The sequence below is a fragment of the Salvelinus sp. IW2-2015 genome, linkage group LG1 (genome assembly GCF_002910315.2).
Source record: "Salvelinus sp. IW2-2015 linkage group LG1, ASM291031v2, whole genome shotgun sequence".
NCBI lineage: Eukaryota > Metazoa > Chordata > Actinopteri > Salmoniformes > Salmonidae > Salvelinus > Salvelinus sp. IW2-2015.
In genome coordinates, this window is record NC_036838.1 from 42,034,425 (window position 1) to 42,057,498 (window position 23,074).

General features: G+C 40.9%; 2 protein-coding genes across 2 annotated transcripts; one reads left to right on the plus strand and one right to left on the minus strand.

Moving 5' to 3' along the window:
* The first annotated feature begins 1,058 nt into the window (after positions 1 to 1,058).
* On the plus strand, positions 1,059 to 17,403 carry lactbl1b (lactamase, beta-like 1b). The gene is made up of 7 exons (XM_023993107.2): positions 1,059 to 1,136; positions 3,250 to 3,400; positions 4,625 to 4,731; positions 5,614 to 5,771; positions 10,972 to 11,219; positions 11,952 to 12,057; positions 13,861 to 17,403. The coding sequence occupies exons 1-7, from the start codon at positions 1,074 to 1,076 to the stop codon at positions 14,837 to 14,839; spliced, it is 1,812 nt and encodes a 603-aa protein (XP_023848875.1). The 5' UTR covers positions 1,059 to 1,073; the 3' UTR covers positions 14,840 to 17,403.
* Positions 17,404 to 18,676: 1,273 nt separating this feature from the next.
* Positions 18,677 to 21,354, minus strand: LOC111976216 (neuromedin-U receptor 2-like). Its single transcript, XM_024147611.1, has 2 exons — positions 20,496 to 21,354; positions 18,677 to 19,125 (listed from the first exon to the last, which is right to left on the minus strand). Exons 1-2 carry the CDS (start codon positions 21,352 to 21,354, stop codon positions 18,677 to 18,679), a joined length of 1,308 nt encoding a protein of 435 aa, XP_024003379.1.
* Between the last annotated feature and the right edge of the window lie 1,720 nt (positions 21,355 to 23,074).

Consider the following 23,074-nt stretch of genomic DNA (forward strand, 5'->3'; position numbering starts at 1 on the left):
TACTGTATGTGTGTGTTGATATGTGAGACAAACAAGAAGTTACCTTGCTGTTGTACTGTTTTTTGTATATGCTTCATGAACAGGTCAACATGAAGGGTCATTTTGCTGCCTATCATTTACAGGATTCAACAAATATTAAAGTACAAAATGTTGCAATTTAGAAACTCGAACAAACTGTCCATATCCAGTGCTGGAAAAACATAGTTTTGTCTCACACACATGACAATAACACCCAAGCACCCAATACATGAAGCTGTATTATGTAATATGACTCGTACCTCAGAGTCATAATGTTGTTGAATTATACGCCTTGGTTTTGTAAGCCCCGAGTTCCACTTAAAAATATTAGCTTGAAAATAATAGTGCATTTGGTTAGCATTCAAACATGAAATTTACCAGTTTTACCTCAGATAAATATTTTCAATGGCTTCATTAAGAAGACAATCCAAGGCCATAAGAGGAAATTAATCAAAGAAGGGTTGACCTACCATCATGAAACCTGCATCACGAACAACAGGGGTGTTTATCAACAGTATGGTAGCACCTGGGAGCTGTTCTATGCCGAGACATAAGTTCAGTTCTTGCTGTAAGCTTGGCAGCTTGGAGCAATGTCTGGAGTGACTTTGTCAGCTACAGTATAATTATAATATTCTCATGGCAGACTGCACATCTGCACTCTTCACACTTTCAGAAAAAAAGAGGAAGTCTAGATGAGATGTCTTCAGAGGGGTTGGGTTAAATGCGGAAGACACATTTCAGTTGAATGCATTCAGTTGTACAATTCACTAGGTATCCCCCTTTCCCTTTCAATGTTCACTTTGATAAGGCCTGGCTTACTATATTTTTTTATGTGTTTATCTATTTTTGGCATATTTAATCTGCTCTGTTTTCCAATGTTTTTTTATTGGATGTCTTGAATGATTTATAAAAGTTATCCTCTAAATGTCTTGCCATACACCTACGTTAATGTACTGTACATCCATCATACAAGTGATATAGTGATGCCTTTACTTTATATCTCTCCTTCATAAAATATCCTGTAGACATCCTTTCATGTTTCTTGCACATGAGTAATGGGGAAGACAGGCAGTAAAGTCCTGAGAGAGATGTCTATGGATGGAGTTCAGCCTCAGCAGGTAACGGCTTATACACAACATTACACACACTCACACATACTTACACTGACACCACAACACACATACTACATACGCCCACACACACACACACACAACACATGCACACTGATGCCGCACACACACGTGCACGCACACACATACTTTCACACTCACCACATACTGTACTCTACTGCTACTGTCTTTTATATATTCTGTTGCCTAGTCACTTAACCCCTACCTACAGTATATGTACGTAGCTACCTCAATTGCCTCATACCATTTACATTTACATTTAAGTCATTTAGCAGACGCTCTTATCCAGAGCGACTTACAAATACCACTGCACATCGACTCGGTACTGGTACTCCCTGTATATAGACATGTTATTTTTACTCATTATTGTTATTCATTATTCACTCTGTATTATTAGATTTTTTACATCTTTATCTTAGCTGTGCATTGTTGGAAAGGGACCTGTAAGTCTCACTGTTGTTTACGAAGCACGTGACAAATACAATTTGATTTGACTTCCTTAATGGGAGACTGCAGGTCATGTGTGTGTATGCGATGGAGCTTATCTGATTCTGCGCCTCTAACTCACCACAACTCTGTCCAAATGGGACAGCTGCTTGTTTCACAGCCATCAGCTGGTTATGCAACCAGGATCAACTCCAGCTTACTTTAACATGTTCTTTCTCTCTGTAGCATTAGTCCTATGTATATCAGAATACATTACTGGGCCTCCAATAGTTCACAGCCTTCCACAGCTAATAAAACAGGCATAATCTAGCTGAATGTAGAAATATAGAATGATTCACTTCAAATGTGATGAAACTTAAGTCCCCTCTATGAAAGAGATGGTAATCGCTGAGGAAGACACGTTTTTGATGTCGGGTATTATATAAGTTCTACCTTTTTCTAAACCTTGAGAAGTGCTTGAAATCTCTCTTAGGAAAGCTCATTCCCTGTTTGATCAAATCAAATCAAAACAATGATATATTTAATTAAAACATCCAATCCGTTTAAACATTTAAAGGAAAGGTTAAACAAATGAAAATACATTTAAATAGATACAACCAGGTAAACATGAATTCCTAATTGATTACAAGCACATTCATTATTTTATTGATTATTGAGCTAAGTCTAATGCAAACACAAACTCCATTAATTTTCCCCCTGTTTCCCTCCAGCAGGCTCAGGCCCACAATTGGCCCACTGACACCTGATACAATGATCTTAGACCTGAGCCACATGAAGAGATCAATTAATGAATCATAGCCATGGAACACACATTCTATGCAAAGTTGTACTTTAAAGGATGCAGCCCATGTGTACAGTGTGTGTGTTGCGTGACTGTTAGCTACGGGAAAGAGCGAGAGAATTGTATTCCTTCCTAGGCTGTCTCAGTCAGTGTCCTCTGTTAACATATTAGTCCACTGGAGCGCTCTAACTTTGTGTGCCCATGTGATTTTCCTTGTCAACTCATGTTTCCTCTAAAGGTGCCTGATAAGGCCAACATGCCCTCCTCCTGTAAGGGTTGAGTAGACACCATGTTTTTCAGAAGGGACTACTTGGTAGGTCCCAAAAGTGGTGCAAACGGGACTGAAGTGAACTGATTTGTGGGGGATTAGAGATTAAGATTTCCCCTCCCGCTGAGACGGGCTTTAGTGGAGTAAATCTGTGGATTATGATGTCAGAGGCCCGTGGTTGTCAGAGAGGAAATGTTATTGTCAGAGGAGTGCTGATGGCCAGAATTATGGAACGGTCAGTGAGGAGATATAGGAATGGGAAGCCATGTCTGTGCCATACCCCTGTACAGTAAAACCTTCAGGGAAGAACATCAACCACTATTGGAATTTGAGAGTTGTCTCTCCACGATGCTGAGTGCATTGTTCAGATGCTGATTCAGTGGGAGAAAGATCGTTTTATTATATTTTGCCTGCCTTTTAAAGCATCAAGTGGTAAGTAGTCTTGGTTGTGATTGCTATCTAAATTGTGTATGTAAATCAGCAAGTTAGCTCACTAATGTTATGAAAGTACATTGGCCATATTATCAAACCCTTCGTTTCTCAGCATCTCTTAGCATTCTAAAGGCCCATCCCTAACCGTGCGTGCGCGTATMTGTGTGTTTTAGCCTTCCCCGGCTGCTGCTATAGAGGGGCTCACCAAGACCAAGAAGATGAAGGTGAAGTGGACTCAGCTGGGCATGGTGTTCTTCCTGTTGCTCTCTCTGGTCATGACAGGATGCTTCCTCTGGCAGTACCAGATCCCAAAGTTACTGCCAAGTAAGGCTCACTCCCTGCATTCAACYGTGTTCAAGAAAACATAGAACCAAAGTAAAAACAATAGCAGGACATGAAGCAATTCAACATATTATACAGTGAACAGCGTTGATTCACTCTAAACACTTCAGCCTGTCAATCTCTTGTGGCTTTGTTACATTGTATCTGRGGTAAATGGGTTAAGATTAATCAGAGTTTATAATTATACCAGTAGCTCCTGCTTCCCCTGCATTAACGTTGACTCATACAATAGGAGATTTTGCACACAAAGAACCTGTAGAAATCAAGGAGGAAGTCCATTGTTTCAGGGGAAAAAGTTCCAACACACATGGCAGTTCTTGCTTCAGAATGGATTTATTTGCCTGGGACCCATATGAGGCAAAAACTGGTTGAATCAACTTTGTTTCCACGTAATTTCAACCCCAAAAACCAATGTGATGACRTTGAATCAACGTGAAAAACTCATTATATTTGCAAAAGTCATCATTGAGAGGGCATTTTGTATTTTTTTCACCTAACTTTTAAGCTAAATTCAATGACATGGTGACATGTTTAGCTGATTTCACATTGAATTCACAATAGTTGACAACTCAACCAAATGTAAATCAAAACTAGACATTGAACTAACGTCTGTGTCCAGTGTCTGAGGTGTGATCTGAAATCCAATTAGCTGTTTTCTGTGGGTGGTGAATAGATTAGAATGTTAAAGACAGACTGTGCTCATAGGGAACCAACCTACTGGAGTGCTGAAGGTGTGATCAGTCAGAGATGCTACTGTACTGCATTTTCCTCCTGTAACAATAGGGGTCCCATTAAGATGCCACATCTGTCCTTTCTTCTTTTGTTTCTTCTTTGCTAAAAGTTTCTGTTGCAACCATTTGAGAAATGAATATTATGGGGACATATAAAATGCAATCAATGGTTCAAATGTAGCGGTGATCTTTACTCCTGGGCTTTAGTTGCATTCTTTAACTGAAGGGCTGCTTCTTACACATGTATTATTTCAGTAGCACACCATGCCTGTATGATCTGGTACTGGATCAGAACATACTCTTGGCCTAGGGGCCTGTTTACTATAGTAACTCTATGAACTATAAAGACTARATCAAATCCTGTGTAGTTAGTTAAATGAAAGTCTCCTTTAACTGCTCATTCAAAATTCATAGTGTGTTCAGAATTAATCACCTTCTTGGCACTTAATTTCCCCTTCTTCTGTCTCTCTGCCAGATGAGAGCATGGGAGGCAATRCCAAATCAGAACGGATGTGCCCACGCTTCCCTGAGCCTCTCCCCCTTGAGCACCCTATCCCTACTCTGAAAGAGGCACTGGAAAAGGTAAGAGCTCCCTTGGGCCATTCACAGACTATCCACATTATGCTCATGTCCAACTAAGAACAGGGAACATGTGTTAGTGATGCTTGACAAAAGTTGCCTAGACATGAGGGGCTAACATGCAGAGAAATATAATTGATAAAGAAAGTGTCCTTTTGCATGAAGCCTCTGGCAACAGATGTGGATGTGACCAATTCCTGGATTGATATTATTCAGACAGTGAAGGGCATTTGACAAACAGTCCTATCAGTCCCAGCACATCTCCATACAAATGTAGGATCTTAATTTGATCACCCAGTTGCAGGAGAACTTTCCTGCAATGCAGGACATTTTAAACTTGTAGTGTATTTGATGTTTAAAAAGGTTTTTCATTACCACTTAGAAATTTCAGACTTGATTTTCCCTTAAAAAAAAAGTTAAATCCCTACAAAAATGTCCATTAATTATAATCCACATAATAATTCACATTTCCTGTTGCTGCAGGATTGTTTTCCTGCTGTAGCAAACTGGCTCAAATTGAGAATCTGTACAGCAGTCTGCTGTACAGCAGCAGTCTGTTATGGATGAGATTACATTTCCGTTGGACATTAACAATGTCCTCAGAATGATAAAAACACATTAGAACTCCTTATATCTTTTATACAGAACAGAAGATGCACCATGTAAAAACAGAGTATGTTCAGCATCTGCCAAACCTTGACATTGAAATCACTTCCATCACAACAAATCAATAGGCAGTATTTTTGTCCACAGAGTGCCTTCAAATCTTTCATATCAAATCTTTCATACCCAACTTTGAACTTTTGAACTTCTTGTTTACTGAAACTACTGTAGAACTATGAATATTATTCGATATACAGTAAATACTGATATGTTCTCACTCAGGTGGACACACTGCTGCGCCAAATCATCAATCCTACTAGTCTTCCCTCTTTGTCGGCCATTGTGATTTTCAACAACACCGTTCTGTGGACTGGTAACTTTGGCAAGAGGAACAGAAGTGACCCACTCTCAGCTCCTCCCAATGAGTACACCATATACAGGCGAGCAGCATAGATCTCATGGCTTTTTGGGCCCTAAAGGGGATGACAAAGCCAGGTCTGTTTATGACCCAAATCATCACGTTTAAGACTCCTACAAAGTTGAAGCTTGTGGTGTTGGCGTGATGGTCATTAATGATAAGCACCCTTAGCCCTTTCTTATACATTTCTCGATTCAGGGACATGCGTGTAGTTCTGTTGTCCATATGTATGATGTACTACAGTACGTGCTCAGAGCATGTGAATGTCCTATCAGTCGAAGCTGCCTTACTGCTCTTAAAAAAGGCATAAATATAACATGTCAATTAGCATCTGACACAGTTAGCCACTACACCACTATGGAGCCTTTTAGCACCATGGGCCCTGTAGCTGTGGGTATTCTCGCTTCAGAGTACAGCTGTCATTACTGACCAACAGAAGTCTGCATTCGCTGATGCTCAACTTCCAGTTATGTGTATTTTGCTAACTCTAACCATATCTACTGGTGGTAGGTAAATAATGCAGTATTTTCAGTCGTTTGTGTGGTATTGTACAGGCATGTGCAGGGATTTTTATGTAACTGTGCCAATCATTCTATTCTCTTGCCGATAGAGATACTGTCATAGCGTTTATTGTTGAAACACCTACAATCCAAGGGGAAGTGACATTCAGGGGAAGTAACATTGGGAGGAGGGAAAATAACATTGGGAGGAGGAGGGAAAATAACATCAAAGTATAGGTACAATATCTCACCCTGGTTACACTCATACAATACCGTTCAAAAGTTTGGGGTCACTTAGAAAGCCCCTTGTTTTTGAAAGAAAAGCTTTTTTTTATTTTTTAAATATCCATTAAAATAACATCAAATTGATCAGAAATACAGTGTAGACATTGATAATGACTATTGTAGCTGGAAACAGTGGATTATTTTATGAAATATCTACATAGGCGTACAGAGGCCCATTAACAGCAACCATCACTCCTGTGTTCCAATGGCACATTGTGTTAGCTTATCCAAGTTGTTCATTTTAAAAGGCTAAGGAACTCTGCCTAGAAGGCCAGCATCCCAGGGTTGCATCTTCACTGTTGACCTTGAGACTGGTGTTTTGAGGGTACTATTTAATGAAGCTGCTATTTGAGGACTTGTGAGGCATCTGTTTCTCAAACTAGACACTCAAATGTACTTGTCCTCTTGCTCAGTTGTAAAACTTGGCAGCAAGGCAATACCCCCAAGCACACATCAAATTCCACAAAGAAATGGTTACATTTAGCAATGGCCACAGATGAAGGATGTCAAAGATTTTCAAAGTTTCTGTATGGAGGAATGGTCTAAAATCCCTCCCAATGTGTTCTCCAGTCTCATAAAACATTTTAGAAAAAGGCCCAGTGGCATTATTCTCACAAGGGAAGGGTGCCAGAGTATTGAAAACAGGGGTACCAATAATGTTGACCCCTATCTTTTTGAGAAAAACTAGTTCTCTGAGCAATTAAACTAGTTCTCAGAGCAATTGTATTTATATAAAATAATATAATTTCCCCATTTATATACATMATTTAACAGTATTATATTACTTAATTTATACAGTCTTTTTTGCTAATCTTATCAAGGCTGCCAATAATTTGTCATGGCTGTATCATGAGGCGGCAGAGCATCATGATACAGTCACTGAGAATGATAGCGGATAATATTGCCACTCCTACTTGCCATCTCTTCAATCTAAGCTTACAAAAAAGTGTGTGTCCTCAGGCCTTGAGGGAAGCAAAAGTCATTCTGATACCCAAGAATAGTAAAGCACCCTTACTGGCTCAAATATCCGACCAATCAACATGTTACCTTAGTAAACTTTTGGGAAAAAATGTGTTTGACCAGATACAATGCTATTTTACAGTAACAATGCTATTTTACAGTAAATAAATTAACAGACTYTCAGGGAAGGGCATTCAACCTGCACGGCACTTGCTCAAATCACTGATGATTGGCTGAGAGAAATTGATAATAAAAAGATTGTAGGRGCTGCTTTGTTAGACTTCATTGCAGCTTTTGACATTATCGATCATGGAAAAAGGTATGTTATGGCTTTACACCCCCTTCTATATTGTGGATTGAGAGTTACCTGTTACCTACCTAACATAACACAGAGGATGTTCTTCAATGGTAGCCTCTCCAACATAATCTRGGTAGAATCAGGCATTCCCCAGGGCAGCTGTCTTACGTTTTTCAATCTTTAATAATGACCTGTGTCACGATGGTATGAAGGGTCGGGAGGCAGGCGCAGGAATGCGTAATMWWTTTTTTTATTATACCCCAAATTACAAACATAAGTAAATTGCCTTTGAATTCGTCCCAGTGTAAAGGTACGGGGACGAAGACCGAACAAACACTAYACAAAACACAGGGTTAAAACCCAAACAAAAGAGCGAGGAGTACCTYGAATAAATAACACAAGCGCACAATGATTAACACACGGGACGAGACCCGTAATCATCTGCACAATACACAATGTCAAGAAAGCCAAAACACACAGCACAGGTACTCACACGAACTAACGGACATTGTAACAATAATCGACAGGACAATGGTAAACCAAGGACACACWTATACAATTACTMATCACTGGGAATAGGGGCCAGGTGTGTGTAATGAACGTTCCGGAGGGATCGTGACAACCTGCCACTGGCTCTGAGTAAAGCCTGTGTGTCTATGTATGCGGATTACTCAACACTATACACGTCAGCTACTACAGTGAGTAAAATCACTGCAACACTTAACAAAGAACTGCAGTCAGCTTCAGAATGGGTGCCAAGAAATAAGTTAGTCCTAAATATTTCAAAAACTAAAAACATTGTACAGTATTTGGGACAAATCATTCACTAAACCCTAAACCTCAACTAAATCTTGTAAATAATAATGTGGAAATTGAGAAAGTTGAGGAGACTAAACTGCTTGGGGTAACCCTGGATTGTAAACTGTCATAGTCAAAACATATTGATACAACAGTAACTAAGATGGGGAGAGGTCTGTCCATAATACAGTGTTGCTCTGCCTTCTTAACAACAATCTCAACAAGCCAGGTCCTACAGGCCCTAGTTTTGTCGCACCTGGACTATTGCCCAGTCATGTGGTCAGGTGCCACAAAGAKTGGCTTGGGAAAATTACAACTGTCCCAGAACATGGCAGCACGGCTGGCTCTTAAATGTACACGTAGAGCTAACATTAATAATATGCATTTCAGTCTCTCATGGTTCAAAGTAGAGGAGAGATTGACTTCATCACTACTTGATTTTGTAAGAAGTATTGACATGTTGAACGCACCAAGCTGTCTGTTTAAACTACTAACACACAGCTCGGACACCCATGCATACCCCACAAGACATGCCACCAGAGGTCTCTTCACAGTCCCCAAGTTCAGAACAGACTATGGGAGGCGTACAGTACTACATAGAGCCATGGCTACATGGAATTCTATTCCACGTCAAGTAACTCACGCAAGCAGTAAAATCAGATAAAAAGACACCTTATGGAACAGTGAGGACTGTGGTCACACACACAGGTACAAACACACAAATATACATAACATACACACTACACACAAGTACAACTGGAGGATGTGTTGTAGTGGCTGGAGGGCACACACTTAATGTATTGTGAAATCTTTTGTAAAATGTATTTTGATGTTAAAATGTTTATTATAATGTATATTACTGCCTTCATTTTTGCTGGACCCCAGGAAGAGTAGCTGTTGCCTTGGCAGCTGATACTGATCCATAATAAATACAAATACAAAAATATGACAAACGTTCGACATAATAATTCCTATTTCTTATTGCTTGCATCCTCTATTCACAAATCAAAGCTGAGAAGTCTGCTTCCTGATGGACTCCTGTGATTTAGGGGGTATACACTATCTTTAAATCTATGGAGGGTTGGAGGTGTTTCTATGGAATACTAATAAGAGTGAAGGCCCCACTTACGGCCCTGCTACATTACAGCAATCGGGCATCCAGCGTTGCAGTCACACATCAGCCGTTCATTTGAAATCATTGAAAGCTGTTACTGTATACTGCGTATGTTGAGCTCTCGTTGCGTCACGTCCAAAGGCAGCGTTAAAGCACAAGTATCGCAGAGGTTATATTTTTTTACGGCTGAGGAGTGMATTCCTTCTATCTTGTGAATTGAAATATAGAGAAATAAAATTCATTTTGGTTGCATGTGGCCTCCACTAGACACCACTGGCTATTTTACTAAGATTTATAGTCAAGAAGCTACTAGCTAGTAGAAACTCTAGCTAGCTACATGGACTATATTCACAATGTAAACAAAAGCAACATGTAATTAGAGGATCATTTAGTACACCCACTAGCAACATTTTAAGAGTACTTGCGAAAAACTGGACCAAAGCTATTGTACTCACACACAATTGATGAATATGGTACAGTACAGTAGGGAAAGATAGAATAAAGATACTCATCCCCTTTTCTCCTCCGCTCTCAAAACAATGCACTCTGGCATTGAGCAATGCTACTGGCAAAGCAACGCAACGCTTATAGTGGACTTGAAGTGTTATGTGAACACTGCTTTAATTTTTCTGATTTGTGGTATGTTGCCATTTCAGCAATGAGTTTGAGCCTGAAATTGGCTTGAAAATGTGCCACCGGGATTCAATCAGGAAAGTGTTATTGACAAGCCCATTGCACAATCCACAATACAAAGGCAATTTACTGATGTTTGTGGAAATCATATTCACAGTAAACTGTGTGTATATCGGTTCAAGCGTAAATTACTTGTAAAAGTCAAGTGCATTGCTATTGCCAGAAATGCGCCTTTGATTGAATACTGACCTATGTCCTTAACTATGTATGGGCTATTCAGTCATTATGTTTTCATCTGTCTTGAGTGTTGTCAGCACTGGCCTTAAATAGATATATAGCATGATGTTGTAATTTCAAACTCCAAACCCCTTAATGTCTGGGGTGTGAGGCAGAAATGTCTGGGCTATGAGGCAGAGAAAACGTTGTGAGGTCAAAAGCCTGAGTGTAGAAAGGTTTGGAGAGTGCATGTGAAAATGAAAGGATGTTAGGGTAAGTACATCCTCCGAAAGGAAGAAAGGTACTCTATTCATTTGTGTGTGCTTGTCTWACTGTTTGTTGAAATGATTTTTTTWAAAGTTTGGGGCAGAAATCAGGGTGATACAGTAGTAGTCAATTCCTGCTTGATGCCCTACAGGATTGCCAGCCTTTCCAAGATCTTCCCAACGCTGATGCTATACAGGCTGTGGGATGATGGGAAGATAACCTCTCTGGATGACCCTCTGGAGAAATATGTGGATAACTTCACCATTAAAAACCCTCTGGGCAAGTCACGGGACTCTGAGCTCAAGTACGTGACAGACGGTCTGATCTTCCTGGATAGTGGAGAGGTTCAGATCCGTTCCTCCTCTGTCACTCTGCGCAGGATGGCCAGCCAGCTCTCAGGTAAGATACAAACCTCATACTCCGCCCCTCCCACCTGGGATTGGAACTCATGTCATGCCGACCCGTTAAAAGACTATCAGGTGGAACAAGTTATGTGCCTAATGTACTCAGCTACAATGTTGAACATTATCATGCTATTATGAGCAAAATAKACATTTTAATGTGATGTTCATGATCCTATTTATTGATTAAATTCAAATGCCACCATACCGCAAACTCTGGTCAGTCACCTCTAAACAGGTTGCTGAATTGCCTTCTGAGGTGGTAAACACCTCTGATGTAACAGAAACGGTTTAGATTATCACTGCATCTGCTTATCATCAGAAATAGATCATGTGAAGGGCCAAGGGACAATAAGTCACACTCATTGATGGGCAACACTGAATTGAAAAAAAAACTACAATACCTTGCTTTCAAACAGGTTTGATTAGATTATGTCAATATGAGGTTCACACTTTGATCATTGAGGCATGAAAGTCGAACTCAATAATTCATAGAGGAGAGTATTCAATGTTTTAGACCAGACATTGACACTGATTTCTGAGCTGTACATTTAATTAAATGATCAGAGACACTCCAAACAGATGACATGTTAGAATAACATTTGAGGACCCTGTTTCGGTTCAAATGAATTGCAATTGGCTTGAGCTTCATTTATCATAGTAGCTAAATTAATGCATTTTATTTTCTTTAGACGTAAACACTAAAGATGTTGTGTTTTGTCAACTGCAGGTCTACCCAGAAGACTAAGAGCCACTAACCTGCTGTGGAAGGGGAAAACACAGGCTGCAGTGAATCTGCTGCAAGATGATGTCCTTGTTGCAGACCCTGGCACCAAGTAAAGCCTTAGTCATTCCCAGCATTATAATCATTCAAATGTTGTGTGTGTCCTAGTGCCATTTAAAACTCACTCAATATTTGCCTTTTGTAATATAACGGAACCTACAGTTGAAGTCGGAAGTTTACATACACCTTAGCAAAATACATTTAAACTCAGTTTTTCACAAATCCTRACATTTAATCCTAGTAAAAAATGACCTGTCAGAATGTGAAATGTCAGAATAATAGTAGAGAGAATGATTTATTTCAGCTTTTATTTATTTCATCACATTTCCAGTGGGTCAGAAGTTTTCATAAACTCAATTAGTATTTGGTAGCATTGCCTTTAAATTGTTTTAACTTGTGTCAAACGTTTCGGGTAGCCTTCCACAAGCTTCCCACAATAAGTTAGGTGAATTTTGGCCCATTCCTCCTGACAGAGCTGGTGTAACTGAGTYAGGTTTGTAGGCCTCCTTGCTTGCACACGCATTTTCAGTTCTAACCACAAATTTTCTATAGGACCTTGACTTTGTTGTCCTTAAGCCATTTTGCCACAACTTTGGAAGTATGCATGGGGTCATTGTCCATTTGGAAGATCCATTTGCGACCAAGCTTTAACTTCCTGACTGATGTCTTGAGATGTTGCTTCAATATATCCACATAATTGTCCTGCCTCATGATGCCATCTATTTTGTGAAATGCACCTGCAGCAAAGCACCCCCACAACATGATGCTGCCACCCCCGTGCTTCACATTTGGGATGGTGTTCTTCGGCTTGCAAGCCTCCCCCTTTTTCCTCCAAACATAACGATGGTCATTATGGCCAAACAGTTCTATTTTTGTTTCATCAGACCAAAGGACATTTCTCCAAAAAGTATGATCTTTGTCCCCATGTGCAGTTGCAAACTGCCTTTTTTTATGGCGGTTTTGGAGCAGTGGCTTCTTCCTTGCTGAGCGGCCTTTCAGGTTATGTCGATATAGGACTCGTTTTACTGTGGATATAGATACTTTTGTACCTGTTTCCTCCAGCATCTTCACAAGGTCCTTTGCTGTTGTTCTGGGTTGTTCTTGATTTGCACTTTTGCACCAAAGTACGTTCATCTCTAGGAGACAGAACGTGTCTCCTTCCTGAGGGTATGACGGCTGCGTGGTCCCATGGTGTTTATACCTGCGTACTATTGTTTGTACAGATGAACGTGGTACCTTCAGGCATTTGGAAATTGCTCCCAAGGATGAATCAGACTTGTGGAGGTCTACAATTTGTTTTCTGAGGTCTTGGCTGATTTCTTTAGATTTTCCCATGATGCCAAGCAAAGAGGTATTGAGTTTGAAGGTAGGCCTTGAAATACATCCACAGGTACACCTCCAATTGACTCAAACGATGTCAATTAGCCTATCAGATGCTTCTAAAGCCATAACATAATTTTCTGGAATTTTCCAAGCTGTTTAAAGGCACAGTCAACTTAGTGTATGTAAACTTCTGACCCACTGGAATTGTGATACAGTGAATTATAAGTGAAATAATCTGTCTGTAAATAATTGTTGGAAAAATGACTTGTGTCATGCACAAAGTAGATGTCCTAACCGACTTGCCAAAACTATAATTTGTTAAATAGAAATTTGTGGAGTGGTTGAAAAACGAGTTTTAATGACTCCAACCTAAGTGTATGTAAACTTCCGACTTCAACTGTATTTGCTTCACTCATTTGGATGTAAATAGATGGCTCAGGTGTTTAATTACGTCACCCCTGTGGGCTGCATTGACCCTTCAGTCAATGCAGCAACACAGTGACTTCCCACTCTGCTGCTCTGTGTTTTGCAGATGCCATTACAGTAACCTAGCCTTCTCCTTACTGGCCCACGTCATGGCTGAGAAGGTGGTGGGCCTGGACTACCAGCGCTGGATCAATGATAACATCCTGGACCGGCTGGGGATGGAGGACACAGGCTTCGACATCACCCCAGGGATCCAAAGCCAGATGGCTGTGGGCGTCTACTCCAGTGGCCAGCCAGCCCCTCTGTATGACCTGGGCTGGTACCGCCCCTCAGGCCAGATGTTCTCCACTGCCGCTGACCTTGCCAAGCTGGCCATGATGCTGCTGGGGGCCTACCACCGCAAGCTCCTGGAGCCCGACACCCTGAAGATCATGCTGACCCCGCTGTACCGCTGTGATAAGGACTACTTTGCCAACCGCACCGGCACGCCTTGGGAGGTGAATGAGCAGCTGGGCTACGAGGTGCTGCGTAAAGACGGAGACCTGGATGGCTACTCAGCCACCTTCTCACTGGTGCCCAGGCTCAAGCTGGGCMTGGTGGTGCTGATGGCTGGCACCAGACCTCAGAACCAGGAGGTGGTGGCCAAGGCTTACAGTCTCATCATACCCGCCATGGAGAGGGTGTTCCGGGAGGCCAAAAAGATCCTCATCCCTCCCCCTAATCCAGACCCTTACATAGGCTTCTTCACTTATGGAAACATCACCTTCTATGAGATCAAAGCTGGGGCAGACGGTGTTCTGATCATGCAGCAGTTTGGTCCCCAGATTGAGGACCTGATCCCAGAGAGATATCGGACAATCAAGCTGAACTACCTGGTAGACAGGGTGTTCAGGGTGGTGTTTGAGAAGGAGTACCCCTGTGTTTTGCGGGTCAGCACCGCCTCAGTCTCCCTTGAGGCCCAAGATGGGCAGCTCTTTAACTTTTATGTGTTTGACAAGCGTGGTCTGTCCCCTGGCTTCGATGCACCAGGACTGAATACATACAATGTGATCCGGATAGCCCGTAGGCCGACTTTCTCAAACTAACTGAACTCATACAACGGAAAGGCACTTGTACATGCTGAATGAAGGTCCTTTTTGGGTCTGTAGCCTATATTTAATAGGGATACTCTGAAATGAAAGAAAACATTGCTGTCAGACAGTGAGTAGACTGTATCATGATGAATTGCAAAAGAAGGTACACAGACAGAATTTTCTATTCTATTTACCCATTGACGTCAACGTTTTGGATTTCTGTGTCAAATAATGGCATTGTAAATATTCATCCTTTTCATACAGTTGATAACCTGATCTTAAACATACACTACATGACCAAAAGTATGTGGACACCTGCTTGTCAAAGATCTCATTCCAAAATCATGGTATATAATATGGAGTTGATCCCCTCTTTGCTACTATAACAGCCTCCACTCTTCGAGAAGGCTTTCCAATAGATGTTGGAACATTGCTGCAGGGACTTGCTTTCATTCAGCCACAAGAGCATTAGTGAGGTTGAGCACTGATGTTTGGCAATTWGGCCTGGCTCGCATTGGGCATTCCAATTCATCCCAAAGGCGTTCGATAGGGTTGAGGTCAGGGCTCTGTGCAGGCCAGTCAAGTTCTTCCACACTGATCTCRAAAAACCATTTCTGTACGTACCTTGCTTTGTGCACGGTGGCATTGGCATGCTGAAACAGGAAAGGGCCTTCCTCAAAGTTATACAGTACCAGTCAAAAGTTTGGAGACACGTACTCACTCAAGGGTTTTTCTTAATTTTTACAATTTTCTACATTGTAGAATAATAGTGAAGACATCAAAACTATGATATAACACATATGGAATAATGTAGTAACCAAAACAGTGTTAAACAAATCAAAATATATTTTTGATTTTAGATTAGTAGCCACCTTTTGCCTTAATGACAGCTTTGCACACTCTTGGCATTCTCTCAACCAGCTTCATGAGAGTCACCTGGAATGCTTTCCCAACATTCTTGAAGGAGTTCCCACATATGCTGAGCACTTGCTGGCTGCTTTTCCTTTACTCTACGGTCCAACTTTTTGGGTTACTACATGATTCCATATGTGTTTTTTCATAGTTTTGATGTCTTCACTATTATTCTACAATGTAGAAAATAGTAAAAAATTAAGAAAAATCCTTGAGTGAGTAGGTTGTCCAAACTTTTGACTAGTACTGTATAGTGCATTATACTGTACAGATGTAGTATTTTAATTTGAGACAGTTTGCTACAGCAGGAAATTAATTTAATGTAATTATTATGTATGTAAAAATCCCCAGTTTATAATTGGCTCATTCATCCCCCTCCTCTCCCCTGTAACTATTCCCCAGGTCGTTGCTGCAAATGAGAATGTGTTCTCAGTCAACTTACCTGGTAAAATAACGGTAAAATAAAATAAAAAATAAAAAAAAATGTGGATTCTAATTAATGGATTTTTTGGGGAGAGGTTGATAGATTTTTCATTAGGGAAAATCAAGTCTGACATTTTAAAGTGTAAGTTACAAACTTCTGCTTTTTAAACATGGAATACATAAGTTTCTTATCAACAAAAGAGTGACCAATTTAAGATCCTTCATCTGTACACGTTTTACTGTTTTTTTTTWACCTTTATTTAACTAGGCAAGTCAGTTAAGAACAAATTCTTATTTTCAATGACGGCCTAGGAACAGTGGGTAAACTGCCTTRTTCAGGGGCAGAACGACAGATTTTTACCTTGTCAGCTCGGGGATTCGATCTTGCAACATTTCGGTTACTAGTCCGACGCTCTAACCACTAGGCTACCCTGCCACCCTACACTGTTTTGTGGCACAGTATTTCCTGTCTTTCCTGCACTATGCACATTGTTACCGTACTCAGCTTGTTCTATCCTTACATTGCATTTGTAACAAAACAACAGAATGTAAATATGGTATGCTGGCATCAATCAACACACTTCAATTGTAACACTGTCATTTGCATGTGGATGTTCATGTTTTTTTGCCCTATGAATCTCAAAGATGTCAAATGCACGTTTCTACTGCAGCAAAAGATGGATTTATTTTAGTTTGTTATCAAATTATCTCCTGATCATTTTTGACCTACGAAAAATCCATAAGATGTGTTCATACCAAACAAAAATAAACTCATAGAGATCATGTTGGGTTTTGACATAGATACCTTTTACAGTGTCTGTAGCCATACTGTAGAGTATACTGTATGTGAGAACAGATCAAAAAGTATGGGCTTAAAAGGGGGCTTTGGGATATAGTGGTATAGATCCAGGAATGACTGTGTACTTCATCATCCCAATTCTGACTCATTTAAATCCTCCATATGAATAGATTCATGACAAATATCAGTAGCTCATAAACTGACTCCAAATGAATAACCTATTGTGGCCCTCTGGTTTGGCAGCTAGATTTTCTAATGTAATACTACGTAGGAGGGAAAACAGATCATTTTCAAATGGGTCTAGCCAAACACTATTGAAATTGAAACCCGAAATGAAAATGAAAGGTAATTCTCCAGGCCTCAGGTGCAGTGTGGTTGCAAGGATTGCATTTGGAATAAGAGTTGGTTCCTGCACTCTTAGATAAAAAGGGTTACAAAAGGGTTCTGCGGCTGTCCCCATAGCAGAACCCTTTTTGGTTCCGGATAGAACTCTTTTGGGTTCCGTGTAGAACACTGTAAAGGGTTCTACATGGAACCCAAAAGGGTTCTACCTGGAACCAAAAGGGTTCTGCCTGGAACCAAAAGAGGTTCTTCAAAGGGTTCTCCTATGAGGACAGCCAAAGAACCGTTTTTTGATCTAGATAGCACCTTTTTTTCTCAGAGTAGAGTTCAATATCCAGTTGGAGAACACAATGTTAGCACACACCAGGGATGGAGCTATTCAATATGTTRTCGTATACACAAGAAAGAAAATGGCATTCATTACCCTCCAGTGAATGTTATGTGGCAGGCAAAGCTAATTTGTTTTGTACAGAATAACAATTCATCCATAGAGGCTACCAGGAGGCTTCTAGGAATCTTTAATCAAACGTTCTAAGTTCTGTAATTGTCTCTTATGATGGATTCTCTGCATTATTGACACTACAAGAACACAGTCTTGGCCTAGATGTGGGGCAGCAGGGAAATCAGGATCAACTTGCTGTGAAATCAGGATCAACTTTGGTAGAAGCCTCATCATGGTTCCCATTATACTACTGCCACTTACACATTGATGATCGAACAGACCTCCTGTTGTTGTTGCTGTTGTTGTTGTTAGGGTCTCCAAGAGACTCATACGATACATTCTCATTGTAATACACATTCTGTTGCAGACATTTTAAACAATTCATGAAATACTCATCAAGCAATTCATTMATGTTTTGCTGTTTTCACAGAAAGGCAATAATTATGAATTGATTTACAGTATATTTACATAAAATGTCTAGGTCAAAGGACAGCAGTGCTACATACGTACATTCAATGTCTTTGACAAGAAGAAATGGGGAAGTTTTGACATACACTCAATAAATTACGGGTTGGAATAGGTGGTTATGAAACACAAGGACGATAAATACTGTAACTGCAGTTCACATAGTCCATATATCACACAGGTCAATATGAGAAGACCAATCATATGGGATAATCAATCATTAGAGARTGAATTATCAAGTGCAACCAAGTCTCTCATTTACATACCCCTAAATTAGTTGTTTTCGGATACATTTGTCTGCTATGAGGATTTATGTTGCTTTAATAACAGATCACAATTGAGTCCACAGATCACCTTATGAAATAATGATCATCCAGCTGTGCACAATGCATCATCTTCTCATTAGTCAAATCCACACCCTGACAGAGGGCATCATATCTACTACCACATTAAATATTAAATATGATTAAAAAGCAGTAGCAGTGAAGTCAGAGTCTACCACACAGGAATGTTCACATGTCAGTGTTGTGATCTCTGTGCTCCCAGTCCCAATTGGAGATAACAGGGAAGTGAGGGAGTTGTGGTCCCTGGGACTGGCTTGGGAATTAGGAACTGGGCCAGAGGGAACCAGCAGGATTTTGGCGAAGGGTGGGYAGTCTTTTCTAGAGGTGGTGTCTTTCGTATGTCTGCAGATAAGATCCCAGAAGCATTCCCGAAAGCGTGTGGAGAGCATGTTGTAGATAACGGGGTTGACTGCAGAGCTGAGGTAGAAGAGGATGCCGGAAAGGAGGTGCACACACTGGTACACAGTTTGGTTGAGGTCTGTCCAGACAGACCACTGCATGATGCAGCTCCACAAGAGCCGGTCGATATGGAAAGGCGCCCAGCAGATGGAAAACACCAGCACGACCACAGCTACATAACAGACAGCAACAAGAGGAGTAGGACAGTAAAGGGGAGAGGGAGACCGAGAGGGAGGATGAATTAAGTGATGCGGAGAGAGGGAGGAAGGAGGGGAACAACAGGATATCCTGTTCCCTGCAAGACCTGGTCCTCATGAAACTGAAACATTCTACTTATATAACTACTGACAGAAACTGGCCCACATTCACCATGAGATCATGTAGAGGGAGTTAAGGGCCTCTTGACAGCCAATTTTCCTGAAAGCAGAACGAGGAAAAAAGGAATTGCCTCCTCAATTCTCCAAGGAATATAAATCAATATAAATCTTTAGATAACTACTGCAGAGAAAATGAAAGTATTGGATGAACACTGCTACTCAAAACAAAGCTCTGCCATAGCTAAGAGATCAACATTCAGTGCAGAGACACTCCCCAGAATAGCAATGTCCTGTGTAAGAAGTGTCAAATGGGTACATAGAATCATGCCTGGGCTTTCAGAATGTTTTGTTTTTCGACCATGCCATGGCATTGTCGCAGATTACATAATCTGGCCTAGTCTCAAATAAACAAACACTGCCAAGACATACAGGTAACTGCCAAAATAAAGGAAACACCAACATAAAGTGTCTTAATTGGGTGTTGGGCCACCGCGAGCCAGAAGATCTGTGTCTGGAACTCTATTGGAGGGATGCGACACCATTCTTCAACAAGAAATTCTATCATTTGGTGTTTTGTTGTTGGACGTGGAAAATGCTGTCTCAGGTGCCGCTCCAGACTCTTCCATAAGTGTTTAATTGGTGTAAGATTTGGTGACTGATATGGCCATGGCATATGGTTAACATCGTTGTCATGTTCATCAAATCATTCAGTGACCACTTGTGCCCTRTGGATGGGGTCATTGTCATCCTATGGGGGGCATAGTCATGGTATCCAAAATAATGGCTAACATAATGACCTGCCCAGCATATTTATACTTGACCCTAAGCATGATGGGATGTTAATTGCTTAATTAACTCAGGACCCACACGTGTGGAAGCACCTGCTTTCAATATACTTTGTATACCTCATTTACTCAAGTGTTTCCATTATTTTGGTAGTTACCTGTACATCGACCTGGAAAATGTAGGAATATAATGACTGGTATTAGAATCAGATGCTCTTTATTATCAACATGAGAGCATTTTCTAAATTACAATATTATTATCACTAAAACAGACTGCATAATATAAAATGTACAATCAAAAATGTACAGTCATTCAAAACCTTTATGGATATTACTAACAGAAAAATTACAGTTTAAATGTCAAAATTGTGTTGACCATGGAAGACAGGCTTGTGACTGTGACAACGGAAATGGGCATGGAAATGGAATGCAGAACTTACCAAGCATCTTGGTGGCTTGTCTCCTACGCCCTCGCTCTACGTGGATTCTCCAGTTGGTGTTGGTGCTACAGTTCTTCCTCATCGTTCCCTGGGAAAGGTGTCGCTCCCTGCCCAGCTGGATGCCCATCACCAGGTACAGACCGCTTATCACCGTCATGGGCACRATGTAGAAGCACGCAGTGGTGATCAGGATCACCAGGTTATAGATCCACGGGGCCCCTATCAAACTGCATATGGCTGACTCTGCCACCTTCTCCGGGAGATTCAAGTAGTAGATGCCATGCAGGGAGGTGTTGGGGATGGCACAGACCAGGGACACCACCCATACGGCACTGATGACATGCTTGGCATGCTTGTTGGTGGAGACATAGCGTATTTTTAGTGGATGGACCACGGCGATGTACCTCTCCGCACTCAGCACTGTCACATTTAGGATGGAAGCGAAGCAGACGGTCTCAAGGAGGAAGATCTTGAAGTAGCAGACTCCCTCGCCGAATGGGAAGGGGTAGTTCTGCCACATGTCGTAGATCTCCAGGGGCATCCCAAAGAGGAGCACCAGGAGGTCCGACACAGCCAGGCTGAACAGGAACAGGTTGGTGGTGGTACGCATCTTCTTGTGTTTGGATATCACTGCGCATGTGAGAAGGTTGCCAGACACGCCAAGAAAGAAGATGAGCAGGTAAACCAGGGTGATAGGGAGGAAGACGGGAGAACGCTTCGGCCCTAGAAATTCCAGTAGGAGGTCCTCGATGGATTTGGTCCCAGAGTCATTTCCTGTGACGTTTAGCAACGTGATGTTACAGAACATGCCGTGCTGTTCTGAGATGTTGGAAAGAGAGTCCAGGCAGTACATCTCCATTTCACAGTAGGGGCTTGTAAGTGGGAGTAKAGAGGAACAGGATCACTGGAGATGTCTGCACATCATTGCTCTGAGAGACATTCCATACAGAGAGAAATACAACACCTAAAGAGTACCACAGCAACAACACATAATTTTATATTACAGCATCCTGATTCTACATAAGATGATGTAAAAGCTCTCATATGGTGACTGACACAGCTCAGTAAAGTCTCACAAGAGATATATGTTTTGCACGATTAAGTCTTGACTAAAGGGCTGATCAGATTCCACTAGTTGTAACTGGGAATTATGAATTTACAGTACATCACAAATGCACACTTTGCCTCTTACAGTGATAGTATGGTGGTAGTTTCACCAATGTGTATAACATGAATACTGTAGTATATCTTGTGTATCCACAGTTTTCATGTTTGTGCAATTATTTACCACATATTATGATTCCCATTTTTCAGTCATCTGTTCTGTGCAAAGACAATTATTTGAATGATGTTAGCTAATTCAAATAAAAAATTATTCCTGCAATAACCAAGTCTTCAGCAGAACTTAGCACTGTGTGATAAACACATTCTAAATGCTTGGCAAAATCAAGTCTAATGTAAAAATGAAATAATTTTGTATTGCAGAAAAATTATGTGCTGTTGCTACAGTAATAGATGTCTCTATCACTTCATATATTTCAGAGCTGAGACATGAATATGTTTCATTAGGCCTGTTAGTTTCTCTGCAGTGGGTGTCTCATCTTACTCTATAGGAGCAGAAGGCAGGGATACAGAGCTAGAGGGTGTGAAAATGAGCTCTGGAGCTTACCTGTGTTCCAATATGTTAATTATGCTATTGGCACCAAAGATTATCTATGCCCACTGATGAAACTGAACAGACTGTGCATAAAACTGGAAAGGCATTTTCACATGACTGCTACCCAAGCACTCTCCTAAACAACAGTTCAGCCTATTTTACAGACTGCAATTAGCAGCAGGATCCTGATTTAAGCGCATCAAATCAATTCATAAAGAATACATCCAAACCCAACATACTGTACCCCACATAGGCTGCCTGCCTGTTCAAGAAATTAAACTTCAACTCCAAAGTGACAGAAAATCTGAACTGAGCATAAAAGCAGCACATGGGAWAAAACAACATTCAGTCAATTTCATGAAATTTAAATGTTCAGAACTAAAGCACGTGGACATACAAAAATATACGTGTGGCAGAAGAACTCAATGTATCCTTTATCTCTACTTCTTGCACTTACTTAGAATGAACAATTCTTAATTGTATGCTCAGCAAAAGCAACCAACTTTGTTTTAGACTACCATTGTATAATGTCATTTGAGACATTTGTGTAGCTCAGTAGAATTTGAACACACCTTCGATTCCTGTTCACAGCTGCCTGAGATTGCGCTTGCTCATCATTTTAACACGTCGAAGGACAAAATAAAATGTGCTCCTTCTTCAAAAAGTCTGGACATGCTTTTAAAGAATAGTAGAAGGTGGTGAAAGGAGATGAGAGGAGTTATCCGCTGCAAGAAACTGCGCCTGTGAAAACTGCTCCTTAGGTACCTGAAGCAGAGGGCTGACACACGTAGCGCATGCTCTAGAGAGTGGGTTTATTCATTTACTTATGGAACCGTTTTATGTGCCTCCTACCGGGCAGGTCAATTGAGAACATTGTAATTTATGAATATGCTAATGACGCCTGCTAACAACATTCGCACCA